The 13,671-nt window shown below is 56.8% G+C and overlaps 2 protein-coding genes across 5 annotated transcripts in view; both read left to right on the top strand.

The window, feature by feature from the left end:
* The window catches only part of LOC309399546 (beta-1,3-galactosyltransferase 4-like), a 28,846-nt gene that overhangs the window by 11,446 nt on the left and 3,729 nt on the right, over positions 1-13,671 (top strand). The window lies entirely within an intron of this gene.
* On the top strand, positions 1,132-11,929 carry LOC309399578 (beta-1,3-galactosyltransferase 4-like). 3 transcript variants are annotated; one of them, XR_014176540.1, is made up of 3 exons: positions 3,136-3,185; positions 6,103-7,449; positions 11,285-11,929. XR_014176540.1 is itself a non-coding variant. In XM_081967524.1 (2 exons), the coding sequence occupies exon 2, from the start codon at positions 6,130-6,132 to the stop codon at positions 7,174-7,176; it is 1,047 nt and encodes a 348-aa protein (XP_081823650.1). In that variant the 5' UTR covers positions 1,132-2,829; positions 6,103-6,129; the 3' UTR covers positions 7,177-10,352. The 3 variants fall into 3 exon arrangements, 2 of the variants coding, with proteins under 2 accessions (XP_081823650.1, XP_081823649.1); XM_081967524.1 differs by lacking the exons at positions 3,136-3,185; positions 11,285-11,929 and adding an exon at positions 1,132-2,829 and having other exon boundaries at positions 6,103-10,352; XM_081967523.1 differs by lacking the exon at positions 11,285-11,929 and having other exon boundaries at positions 6,103-10,352.

Here is a 13,671-nt window from a genome sequence, read left to right as displayed (position 1 = left end):
CTTCTGTTGTCCACCATTCATCCCCCCCCACCCCCAAGAGAGCAATCTGAGTTCACGCACATGTATCTCTCACTGCTTGTGTATTGTCTCTGATTGCTCAAATCTCCACAGTTTTATCAAATGACACGCATCAAACGGGATCACTTGAGGCTTGGTAGTCTTCTGAATATTAACAGTCAATTTGACGGTACCAAATTTGTGGAAGATTTGACTGAAGTTTCTTGTCATAATTAGTGACTCCCAACACTTGTGTCACAAACACCGCCTGGAAAATAACCGCACACCATGCCATGCATCCCATTTTCATCCCATTCGCCCTGCAAGGGAGTACACTCCTTTTTGTCCAATAGCTTCCCTTCAGCGGAAATTACCGCACTTTTCAGATTATAAGATGCACCATTTTCACCCCTAAAAGAGCGTGGAAATGTTGGTGCTCCTTATACACCGAATACAGCCATTTTTTGCCTCCCGAAGCCCTGCCCCCGCATCCCATTTTTGTGAAAAACGGGCCTTTTTCACCAAAATGGGGTGTTTTTGCCTTCCCCCACCCGCCAGAAGCAGTCTGCAGGGAAGGGGGAAATGCCCCCGTTTTGGTGAAAAACGGGGGCCTTTTTGCCTTCCCCCAGCCCTGCTGAAACCAGCAAAGTGCTCCTGGGCACTGGGGAAGGCAAAAACTTTTTTTTCTTATTTACCTCTTCAAAATCATGGTGCGTCTTATAGACCGAAAACTACGTTATCTGCTAATGTCAGGTGTGCCTCCTTCAATAACCAAGAAAGAAAACGCCCAACTCCATTGCTTGTGGAATTAAAGATACTTTTACTGGTTTTGAAAAGAAAGCAGCGAAAGGAAAGCAAGAACTTAGCCAAAAAGGCGCGACCCCCAATTACCCCAAACGGATGACCAATCTCCAGCTCCCTAAGGTGTCCTGTGGGGCGCATCTTCAAGGGGCTTCATCCAGCTGGTATGCAGAGACGGTTGACCTTGACCAAGTCCCAACACAAGAAGCCATCAGCATGCGCAGGGGAGGGTGAGAACTCAACTCCCTCCTGATAACTCCTCCAGCACCAGACATTCCCCACCCCAAATACCTCAAGCCCCCCCTGCCCTCCCACCCCGTTTCAATGGCAGCCGACAGCAAGCAAGCAAAGCAGAGGCCGACAGCTTCTTTTGTCAGCTGAGAATAGAAAAATTCAGGCCTCTTTCCTTCACCCAACCCAGGGGACAGAAAAACCGGGGCCCTGGAATCACCTGTGGCTCTTCCATCCCTCTGCTGCGGCTCCCCATTGCTCAAATATGCGTCACAACCGACAATGTAGGACACCCGCCAGCACGCGATTTATTGAGCTTTTCGACCAACCATGGATAAATCCAAGAAAAGTTTCAGAAGAAAACAGAAAGTTTTATTCAACAACATGTGCTAGTTTTGTAGGCGCTCAGGAAATAGTCAGGCACTGGAAGGGTTTTGTGGCTCCCGGTGTTATGTTTTCTGTGCGAAACAGGTCCAAAGGGAGTGTTTTCGGGGCAGCCTTATTATTTTTGAGGTGCAGGGGGCAGTGAGCGTGGTCACCTCATGGCTGCTGCTAGGTTGCCATATTTTCGGGGAGGGGAGGGTTTATTTTAGCACAAGTGCTCAGAAGCCCGAATGGGCTTATTATCCAGGGAGGGCTTATTTCTGGGAAACAGGGTGGAAATTCCCTTCCGCTTAGTTCACAATAAAAAAAAAGGGCAACTTCCTGTTTCTTCGCACGAAAGGAAATCAAAATGACTAGTCACGGGGTAAGGATGTTTTAACAGCACGGGCTCTGTGGGGGTGGCAGGGGAAGGATGCTGCAAAGTACCCATTCCCACCCCACTCCTGGGGCCAGCCAGAGGTGGCATTTGCTGGTTCCCCAAACTACTCAAAATTTCTGCTACTGGTCCTCCAGAACCTGCTGGATTTCACCCCTGCACCAAGGGCTTTAACCTCATTCTCCCACCCAACATTAAAAATGTTACACTGCTTCTGGTGAATTATTTCACCAGGGTCCTTTTAAAGTCACCTTGATTGCCCTCTTGGGCTCATATACAGGAAGAGGGTCCTTTTCTTTAAACCTCCTCACTCAAGGCCATCATATTTACAATGTTTTCCTTTTCTCAAAGCCTGGGGGCGGGAGGGGAGGGGGGAAGCACTTACTTCCAGGGGAGGGGGAGGAGCTAAGGCCCAGGGGGAGGGGCTCTTTCTCCAGGGAGGCTCTGGACATCCAGAGGGGCCTCCTCCTCCTCCCCCCTGTTGGCCCCATCATCAGCCTTTGGGGTCTCCGGGGTTTCTGTGTGTGAATTAGATGCATTTTATGCAGGGGACGTTTTAATGAAACGCCAACATTTCTTCCCTGCCCTGAGCTTTTTCTGCTGGACAAGAGAGGACGGCCGGCCATCCACAAGTCCTGCAGCCACGGAGGGCCTTTTGCAGGGTCTGGATCCAGAGGCCCCTCCCCCAAAGAGGCGGGGGGGCTCCGAGGGCCTCCTCCAGGCAGGCCCTGCCCCCTGCTGGCCTCTGGAAGGACCCCCACTGCCTGCCCAAGGCTGGCCTCACCCAGGCCCCAGTGGGGTCCTGGGGAGTTTCCTGGGGAAAGAAATAGCTGGCAAACTGGAACTTCTGGGAAAGGGATGGGAGGGAGGGAGGGAGGGAGGGGCCGCTGGAGCCCCAGCTGGGTTGGGTTGGGCTTTCCCCAAAAGGGCAGCCAAGGAGTTTAGCTGCACGCGGGAAGCCACAGATTCCACTGTCTATTTCTGGCGAAGCAGAGAGTTCCTGCTTGCGAGGGAAGGTCCCAGAGGAGAAGACGCCTCAGGTATTTGCACAGAAAGTTTCTTTTGCTCTTTACAAGCCACGGGTGTGAATCCGTGTCCTCCTGGGTAGAAGGTTCCCTTTGGCGTTACTCAAGCTTTCTCAACCCTCTCATTCCCGGAAGTTTCGTGTGCACAACTGCCGTGTGCCACTTTCCCATGGCAGCTAAAAACACACACACACAAGACCGGTTAGTGGGTAATTTGATCCCTTCCCACTTTCCGATTGTTGCCAATTGGGCAGAGAAGAGAAGGGGCCCTTTTCTTCCCCGCCCCTCCCTCCACAGAGCCAGGCTCCACCCTACCTGCCTCCAGGTGCCAGGAAGCAAGAATCACGGATCCTCTCCTCGCCAGCGGAAAGGTATTCCTGTGCCCTGAAAGGCCCCCAGCTCAGTGGGAAGGGGAAGCGGGGGGGGGGGGGACTTCTGGCTTCCCTCCAGCCCACTTCAGATATACCTGCCCCCCTCCTCCTCTTTCAGTGGGGAGTGGGCACGCTCTGGGCACATCTGGTGCCCACAGGTGCCACAAGGGCACCACCAGGGAGGAACGTGGCCAGCCTCCACTCCCGTAGCATCTCAGCAGCTCCGTCTGCCTCAAGGCAGGGCTTCCTGTTTCTACCAGATGGAGCGCTGACCGGGCGACCCTCTGCCCCGGCCCCTGACAGACTCCCTTTCCTGGTAAACCATGAGGGGCCCCACCTGGGCAGGGTCAAAGGCCAGAGGCAGGAGAAGGAAGCCTCGGGGCCTGAAGGCTGGGACCATGGAGAGGAGACCCCCGTCTCCTTGTCCTGCTGGGGGGACCCTCCACCTCCAGCCCCGTCCAGGCCTGCTTCTGGGGTGGTCTGGATGGGCTGGGAATGCAGGCAAAGCCAGGGAACTTGGCCAAGAGAGGGCGGTGCCAAGCCTCTCCTCTGCACCCAAGCAAGTCCCAGGGAAGGCAGGCCCAGATCCGTCCGCGGGAGCAGCCCGTGAAAAGCCAAGCAGCTCCCTGCCAGCTGCTCCCCAGGCTCCACCAGTGCCAGGCCTTGGAAGGCTGGGCGGGGCCCTCCTGGGCAACCCAGCTCAACACGGAAGGAGGCCTGGCGCCCTTTGAATTATTTTTATTTTTCCATATTTTTTTTTTGTTGGATGGGGGATCTTTATCCCACAGATGTTGCTTCCTTCCTCCATTGGGGGGGGGGGGAGACCCTTCATGCTCCCGGCCTCTCCTAAGCGCATGGGGGGGGGCACAGCTTGGCACAGGGACCGGCGGGGGGAGCACTTTGGAAGGAGGAGCAGAGGCAGCCATCGGAGGCTGTTTTGGGGGCTTCTCTGCTGAGACAAGCAGCCTCCCTCCCAAGGGGAAATACCCACAAGCCCCTGCGGCACCTGCAGGAGGAGGAAAAGGGGGGTGGGGTGTTACCCAGCAGGAACCCGAGGTTCCCCCAGCTTCAGCCGGGGCCTGTGAGAATTCCCCAAACTCCCTGCAGGGCAAGAGCGACACTAATATCGAAGAAATGCTGGAACAGAATCATTAAAAAAGGAGGGACAGAAGGAAATGTGAATGGCAAAAGTTAAAATATTTTTTTTAACTTATTTTAAATAATTAAAGGGAATTGCTAAATGGTCCCACAACGAGTTGTCTCGCAGTGAGTTGCCCGTGGAGAGTTGTTCTGTGCCAAGTTGCCCCATTCCCCTTCAGGAAAGCCCAGGGCCCAACCCACCCCGACAGGCAGCAGCCTGCCCGCAGAAGGCGGGTGGTCAGCCAGGGGACCCCAAGCAGCCGCCTGGGCGGGCCTGCAGAGCTGCTGCTGGCGTCTTGCTAAACCCGTTCCCAGCATCCACGCCCTGCAACCCACCAGCCAGATGCCCGGCATCCTTAACTCCTTCAGGACTGGCCACAATGGGGCTCAGCAACCCAAGTCTGGTCCCCAAGAGGTCCCTGGGACCTGCCCGACTGCCAGCCACAGAGTCCGCTGGCCCTGTGGATGTAGAGCAGGTGGCGGAGGAAGCCCCAGGAGAGCCAGGCTCCAGGGCAGGCAGGCCGGCAGGATCTGGGAGCCGAAGGAGCTTCATGGTGCTGGTGGAGGAGCCGGTCCTGAGCAGCTGGCTTGACAGGGGGCCGAATCTCCCCTGAGGGGACCGAGCTGGGTGGGAAGGCCCCACTTGGACTAGCCGAGGCCCAGGCAAGGACGCCCAGCCGGTCTGGGTGGAACCGAGAGGAGGAGGAGGAAGAGGAGGAGGGACAGAGGTCCCTCCTTGGGTCCCTGGGCCTGACCTGATCTCCAGCCTTCCTTTCGCTGGGTGAGGATCCCCAATTCAGTTTCTGGGCCGGACCAAATGCTGCTCTGCCGTGAAGGAAACACCGTCATGGAGCCCCTCCTCCATCCGAGTCCCTTCTGGCCGTAGAATTGCAAGTGTAGCTGCTACTTCCCAACGTTTGGGAATGCCTGCAAAGGCTCCCCCTGGACCTGCCCTCTCTCCTGGCCTCAGGCCGGCCCTGGTGGATCCAGCCGAGGGAGTCTTTCTCCAGGGGCCTCAGAGGCTCCCAGGAGACCAACTGCCCCCACCTCCCCCAGCGCCTCTTACAAGGCCACCCTGCGTCCTCCCTTGGGGGATATTCCACTTCTTAGCCAGGAGCCTGGCCTTGTCTTCCGCTCAAGGCAATTGCTGCCCCTCCCATCATTGGCCAGGACCCCCATCCATCTGGTGAGGAGCAAGAGAAGCAGCCTCCATCTTCCATCCGCTGAGGGGAGTTTTAACCCAGCAGGGGGGTGGGGTCCCTTCATTCCTTCAAGGGGGTGATGCTGGGGGGTTCTGATGGCCCCCGGGTGGGGGGAGGGGAAAGCAGGGTCTGGTGGGAAAGCTCTCTTAGCTGGAACATTGTGGACGCTGCCTGCCTGGTGGCAAACATTGGTGGGTGTTCAGAGCAGGAGCTCCGTAGTGGGCATGCAGCTCACACACAGCTGGGCCGAACTTGGCACAACCGAGCGAGTGTCGCCTCCTCGTACAGCAAGATCAGTTAGCCCTGCAAATGCCACTGCGTCCCTGACTCTTGGCGGAAGGAGGCAACAAAGGAGGGAGGAAAGGAGGCGGCAGCTGCCACATTATTGCCAAAGTGGCGACCACTCCCTTGGCCAGTCTTGGGAGGTGCTGCTTACTGGGAAGGGCGTGGAGGCTGGTTCATCCCATCCATGGCTGCAGTGGGACGCGGGGCCTCCTCCATAAAGTGCGGAAGGCAAAATGGACTCGGCCGCCCTTCCTTCTCTGCCAGGGCTGATGTCTCCTTCACTCTTGCAGGCCCTCCCGGAGCCACTGCGGCTGTCCATGACTGCTATACCACCTTGCCGGAAGAGATGCCCGTGCCGTTCGGCCCAGCTATTGGTCGGACTGCTGTGCAGCCTGGCCATCCTCTTGGTTCTCAGCTTCCTGGCCACCAGCCGCCAGGAGGAGCTGCTCTCACGCACGCTACCTGGTGGGGGGGACCGATACATAGAACCCCTGCTCCTGCCGCCACCCAACGCCTTCCCACTGTCCCCATCGCCTTGTGCCCTGACTGCCCCCTGGCTACTGGTGCTAGTGGCCAGCGCAACTGGGCATGCGGCCCGGCGGGCGGTGGTACGGCGCAGCTGGGGGGGTGCAAGGCTGGCAGGGGGGCACAACGTGCGCACAGTCTTCACACTGGGGCTGCCTGGGGATGTGGCGCAGCAGGCAGCACTGGAGCGTGAGTCGGCCGAGCATGGTGACCTGTTGCAGGCGCGTTTCGTCGACACCTATGCAAACCTAACCCTGAAGACGCTGGCGATGTTGGGCTGGGCCACCACCCGCTGCCCCACTGCCCGCTTCCTGATCAAGGCTGACGATGATGTCATCCTCAACCTACCTGCCCTGGCACGATACCTGGAGCAGCTGGCCGGCCCACCCGCTGTGTATCTGGGCCAGGTGTACTCACACGTGAAACCCACCCGCGACCCACATAGCCGGCACTACATACCCACCTCACTCTATCCGGAACCCACCTTCCCGCCCTACTGCAGCGGCACCGCCTATGTTCTCTCTGCCGCTGCCGCTGCCGCTGTCCTACATGCTGCCCGCCAGCTGCCGCTGCTGCCCGTAGAGGATGTGTTTGTGGCACTATGCACCCGCCATGCTGGCATTGCCCCGCATCACTTGGACTATCTGGCCGGGGCTACCCACTACCCGCCTGATGCCTGCTGCTACCGTGAAGTGCTCTTCAGTGTGCACGAAGTGCCGCCTGACGAAATGCTGTCCATGTGGGAGGAAGCTGAGCACCCATGCACCGCCTGGCAGCGCTTCCTTGGCCTGGCCCGCTGCAAGGTACTGGCCTGGCTGGCCGCGGAGGACACCCCGTGACTGCTTTCCCGCTCACCCCCCAAGGACCATGGGAGAAACAGGTCTAGAGCCCCCCACCTGGGACTGTCCGTCTGGCCGTGGACAAGCGAAGGGACTGATTGACTGGCAGAAGAACTGCTAGGAACTCCGCCCGCCTGGATGCTGAGCTTCCCTCTTGGGAGTGCAGGCCGAGGCTCTGCCAGCCGCGGGAGTGCCAGGCTGCCCTCCTTGATTCTCCGGCCGATGTGGGCCTTAGGGCTGAAAAGCTGAAAGAAGGGCGAAGGGGCCCGCATGGTCAGTGTGTTTTTAGGGGGTCATTCCTCCCTGATTGGGGTGCCATCCTCTCTTGGGCAATGGGAGGTCAAAGTGGACTTTTCACAGCCTCAGCAGCAATGGAGAGGTTGCCCCACAGAGCTGTGGGTGGGGCCCGAAGGGGCTGGAATGCCCCCAGATCCTCCCCTTGTGGAATGAGATGACTCAGGGGGGCACGGATGGCTGGGCGTGGCTGGATCCTCACGGGATTTGCACTGGGTAACTGGGCATAGGGAGAATTTGGGGAGAATCACCTCTCGCTTGGCGTGCTGGGCATTTGCCCTTGTGCAAACACACTTATCCCCATCCGTGCTGGGAAGCTGCCAATCGTGCCCAGGCTTGGGGAGAAGGATTTCTCCGTTGGGGGAGCCGTGTGCATGAACACACACTCACCCCATTTGAATGTGGGGACTTTTACACGCCATTTTCCTTCCCCACCGGGCTTAGCAACCCGGAGGCTCCCCCTGCAGGGCAGAGAGTTTTAATTCTGCAAATGCCCGGGGGCTTCACTGTTCATTTCCCCCCCTTTAATGTGGCTTTTGCAGCACCTCCCTTTGCAAACTTCTCCTCCTTCCGGAACAAACTTCTAAAGCCCTGCCGGCCCAGGACCTGCATCTCACTGGCAGCTTGTGATGCCACACTGAGGCAAGTCCCCAAGGTGTGTGTGTGTGTGTGTGTGTCCGTCCAGCAGTGCATGAGGGGAGGGGGGGCTGCAGTCCTTGGGCAAGGGGGACACAATGCCCAGGAATACTTTTGGGGGTGCTATTTAGCCCCCCCCTCAATGCATGCCCCCTGGGAGCCCCTCCTTCTTTCCCAACTGCTGGGGAGTGGGAGGCAGGGGCAGCCCCTCCCCCTTCACAGGACAAGAGAGACGACACATGTCTACAATCACCCGGCAGCACAGTTCCTTTCATGCGTCTAGCGCTCCGGAAGCAGAGGAGTGGCCGCAGAGGCAGAGCGGGAGGAGGGGGCCCGGCTCAGCTTGGCTGTCTCACGCAGGAGACCCCATCTGGAGCACCAGGCAGCCTCGGCCACTCTGAAGGAATGCAAGATCGCGCCTCCGAAGGCTGCCGTCCCTTTGCAAAAGCTTTGGCCTGGAGAACAGAGGCCTCTGGGTCTGCGATCTGGCGCTCCTTCAGAGTCACCGAGGCTGCCTGGCGCTCCAAAAGCAGATTGCGGGTGCTGCACAGGCGGCCTCCGCGAGTCGGGCAAACTGAGCAGGGGGCGCTCGTCCCTCTCTGCCTCTGCTCTCCAGGCTCCTATTTTGGAGCAGGCAAAGAAGCCACGGCGGAAGGGCCGGAGCTCGCTTGACCAGGGAGATCTCCCAAAGTGCCTGTGGGGAAGCGGCAGGGGCAGGATGGGGGGTGGGGATCAGGAGATACCCCAGTAGGTCGGGGGAGGCCTTGGGTGATGGGTGTCAAACTTGCTTTGGCATTTTGCCTTGGTGGAGCTGTGGTGGGCGTGGCCTGTGCGGGACGCATCCGGCCTGGGGAGCCTCCAGGTCTTTCCCCACCCCGAGATGCCCCATGTGCACTTACTCACCTGAGCGTCCAATTAGCCAGTGCATTGGGGGGACCAGAGAGAGAGAGAGCATGTTCACTGATGAGCCTCGGTGGCGCAGTGGTTGGAGTGCAGTACTGCAGGCTCCTTCTGCTGCTTGCCGGCTGCCTGCAATTTGGCAGTTCGAATCTCACCAGGCTCCAGGTTGACTCAGGATTCCGTCCTTCCGAGGTGGGTAAAATGAGGACCCAGATTGTTGGGGGCCAGAGGCTGACCGTCAGGGTTCCAAAGAGCATCCGTTATTTCTTTTGGGTCTTTGGCCTGCCACCCTTTCTATTATTCTGCTATGCCTTTTCTATGGTGGGGAAATGGGAGGGGGGGATTGTTAGATGCCATGTAGCCATAACAACATTCTTTCTAGAAAGCCAAGGTCATCCTTTGTCTCTGCACCTCTGCAGCTGACTGGGACTGGATGGGTGGAACTGCCAGGGTGGCAGTGGGAGATTGGACCATGGGGGTGGACTTTTGTGTGTGTGTGTGTGTGTGCAAGATCTTGAACTTTCAACCGACTGGGGAAAACCAGGAAGCTTTCAGATTCGGGTTTTCCCAGATGTGCCAACATGGATCTCTTAATAAATTGGATCTTTGAGGAGTCCTTTGCCTCGGACTCTTGATTTAATTTCGGATGCTCTTTGGAACCCTGACAATAACCCGGATGCCATTTTCCCACCATAGAAAAGGGATAGTAGAATAACAGGAAGTGAGGCAGGCCGGAGATCCAAAGGGAAAGAGGGCTGCAGGGTCAGGTGACACGGATTCCGTCAAGCGCTTAGAGAGGGCTGCAAAGCGGCATACAAGTCTAAGTTTCCATTGCTATCCAATTAATGAACCCTCGGGGTTACTCACGTAATTGGCAGCCTCCATTGCATTCATAACCCGTAATGGGTGGAGATAAATCCCGAGTCAAGTGTGGGACCCCACTCCTGTCCTCTGTCGTATGAAAAAGGCAACATCTGGAAATCCCCCCTTGTCAGTCCTGCCTCAGAGCTTGGGGGCTTCTAAGTAAAAAAAAGGATCCTTCACAGCCCATTCGGAGGAGAACCGTAGAGTTTACGAGGGGTCAAGTGACCCACAGTCACACAAAGCCAGGACTGAAAGATGCCCCACCAAAGCCCCCAGGGCAGCCTTTCCCTCCTCTCCCGGGTCCCCCTAAGGGCCAACTTCCAAAGAGACGGGGGGCAATGCCCAGCTGTGCTCCCTTCCCGAGGCCTTGACCTCCAGGGGATGCTCGAGTGGAATGGTAAACCTCTGAAGTAACACCCCCCCATTAACACCCCCCCCTCGAGTTCATGGCAATTGGCACCCAGAGAGCTTCTGGAGGCCTTGAGCTGCGTCTTTCAGGAGGAGGGGGGGAGGGGATTCTTGGGATCCAGGGAGGGGGGGGGAAGGAGTTAGGGAGGAGGACCCATCATCCAGAGACTTACCTGGAAGAGGAAGCTGCTCATTGGCTGCTTCTCCACAGGGGGGGGCTGTTGGGGGAGTATTTTAGCCCCTCCCTCCTGCAGGGAAGGTGCCCTGGAGCCCTCCTTGAATTAAAGCCCAGAGGCCTTAAAGCCCCCCCCTCCACCCCCTAGACGCGGAGGCACGGCAGGAAGAGGCGGTCCTCGGGAAGATCCCCACCCAACCCCGCTTGGAGCGCTGAGCCGCCCCTCCTGCCCAGCTGCTCCCTTCCGCGGGGTTCTCGGGGGACTCCGGCCCCGGCGCTCCCAGGGTGGTCAAAAGAGTCAAGATGGCAGCCAAAATCCTCTTGGAGTGAAGGGCGCGTCCCCCGGTGACTCTCTCGAGTGGGCGCGAGGGTCAGTTCAGGCGAGGGGCGGGGAGGAGCTTCACCTGGGCCCCTAAAACGGGGAGGCTCCGAAAAGGCCCCGCAGAGCCCCCTTCCCCCCCCGGGGGCCGCCTGGGATCGCCCCAGTGGTGGGAAAGGAGGGATCCGGGGAGGGATCGACCGGCATCCCTGGCCTTGGGCAGGGCCAAGTCTCGGAAGCGCGTTCAGATCGGGGCCCTGCAGGGAGGCCCGACATCCCATCGTTCTCAGCCAATTCTTCTGCCGGGGGGGGGGGGGGTGTCAGGCCTTGTAAAGCCCTGGCAATTGTTGCATCAGGACCAGTTGTAATTGGGAATAAAAGGGCAGCACCTCCTCCTCCTTCCTCTGCCAATATCCTGTCTAAAGCCATCACCAGGACCGGATGGATTACACCCCAGGGTTCAGAAGGAACTGGCAGACGAGATCTCAGAACCACTGAATTATATCTTTCAGAGATCCTGGAACACCGGGGAACTACCAGAGGACTGGAAAAGAGCTGATATGGTTCCCATCTTCAAAAAAGGGGAAAAAAACATATCCAGCAAACTACAGACCTATCAGCCTGACCTCAATACCAGGAAAGATTCTGGAAAAAATAATCAAGCAACGAATTTGCGAACACCTACAAACAAAGTAATAGCCAAAAGCCAACATGGATTTGTCAAAAACAGATCATGCCAGACTAATCTTATTGCATTCTTTGACAAAGTGACAAAATTAGTGGACCAGAGGAATGCCGTTGATATAGTTTACTTGGACTTCAGAAAGGCTTTTGATAAGGTAGACCATAACCTACTACTAGATAAAGTAGAAGAATGTGGGTTGGACAGCATCACCACCAGATGGATTCGTAACTGGCTGATCAACCGCACTCAACGGGTAGTCCTCAATGGAACTGCATCTACATGGAGGGAGGTATGCAGTGGAGTACCCCAAGGCTCTGTTTTAGGCCCAGTACTCTTCAACATCTTCATCAATGATTTGGATGAGGGAATAAATGGGGAACTCATCAAATTTGCAGATGATACCAAGCTGGCAGGAATAGCCAACACTCCAGTAGATAGGCTTAAGATACAGAAGGATCTTGACAAACTTGAACATTGGGCACTAATAAAATGAAATTCAGTGGTGAAAAGAGTAAAAGGTTCTACATTTCCTTCACCTAACCCAGGGGACAGCAAACCGAGGCTCTGGAGCTGGCATGTGGCTCTTTTATCCCTCTGCTGCGGCTCCCCATTGCTCAAATATGCCTCACAACCGCCCAATGTAGGACACCCGCCAGTACGTGATTTATTGAGCTTTCCGACTAACCATGGATAAATCCAAGAAAAGTTTCAGAAGAAAACAGAAAGTTTTATTCAACTACAGGCGCTAGTTTTGTGGGCGCTCAGGATATAGTCAGGCACTGGAAGGGTTTTGTGGCTCCCGGTATTTTCTTTCCTGTGTGAAACGGGTCCAAATGGAGTGTTTTCGGGGCAGCCTTATTATTATTTTTGAGGTGCAGGGGGCGGCGAGCGTGGTCACCTCGTGGCTGCTGCTGGGTTGCCATATTTTCAGGGAGGGGAAGGCTTATTTTAGCCACAAGTGCTCAAAAGCCCGAATGGGCTTATTATCCAGGGAGGGCTTATTTCTGGGAAACAGGGTAGAAATTCCCTTCCACTTAGTTCACAATAAAAAAGGGCAACTTCCTGTTTCTTTGCACGAAAAGGAAATCAAAATGACTAGTCACGGGGGTGGGTGGGTGTTTAACAGCCTGGGCTCTGTGGGGGTGGCAGGGTAAGGATGCTGCAAAGTACCCATTCCCACCCCACTCCTGGGGCCAGCCAGAGGTGGCATTTGCCGGTTCTCCAAGATATTCAAAATTTCCACTACTGGTCCTCCAGAACCTGCTGGATTTCACCCCTGCACCAAGGGCTTTAACCTCATTCTCCCACCCAACATTAAAAATGTTACACTGCTTCTGGTGAATTATTTCACCAGGGTCCTTTTAAAGTCACCTTGATTGCCCTCTTGGGCTCATATACAGGAAGAGGGTCCTTTTCTTTAAACCTCCTCACTCAAGGCCATCATATTTACAATGTTTTCCTTTTCTCAAAGCCTGGGGGCGGGAGGGGAGGGGGGAAGCACTTACTTCCAGGGGAGGGGGAGGAGCTAAGGCCCGGGGGGGAGGGGCTCTTTCCCCAGGGAGGCTCTGGACATCCAGAGGGGCCTCCTCCTCCTCCCCCCTGTTGGCCCCATCATCAGCCTTTGGGGTCTCCGGGGTTTCTGTGTGTGAATTGGATGCCTTTTATGCAGGGGACGTTTTAATGAAACGCCAACATTTCTTCCCTGCCCTGAGCTTTTTCTGCTGGACAAGAGAGGACGGCTGGCCACAAGTCCTGCAGCCACGGAGGGCCTTTTGCAGGGTCTGGATCCAGAGGCCCCTCCCCCAAAGAGGCGGGGGGGCTCCGAGGGCCTCCTCCAGGCAGGCCCTGCCCCCTGCTGGCCTCTGGAAGGACCCCCACTGCCTGCCCAAGGCTGGCCTCACCCAGGCCCCAGTGGGGTGCTGGGGAGTTTCCTTGGGAAAGAGATGGCTGGCAAACCGGACCTTCTGGGAAAGGGATGGGGGGGGGAGGGAGGGGCCGCTGGAGCCCCAGCTGGGCTGGGTTGGGTTTTCCCCAAAAGGGCAGCCAAGGAGTTTAGCTAGAAGCAGGAAGTGACGGTTTCCGCTGTCTGTTTCTGAAGAACCAGAGAGTTCCTGCTTGCGAGAGAAGTCCCAGTGAAGGTCCCAGAGGAGAAGAAGCCTCAGGTATTTGCACAGAAAGTTTCTTTTTGCTCTTTACCATCGGTGTGAATCTGTG

Source organism: Natrix helvetica (genome assembly GCF_964273705.1).
Source record: "Natrix helvetica genome assembly, chromosome: 1".
NCBI lineage: Eukaryota > Metazoa > Chordata > Lepidosauria > Squamata > Natricidae > Natrix > Natrix helvetica.
This window is presented reverse-complemented; position numbering and strand designations above follow the sequence as displayed.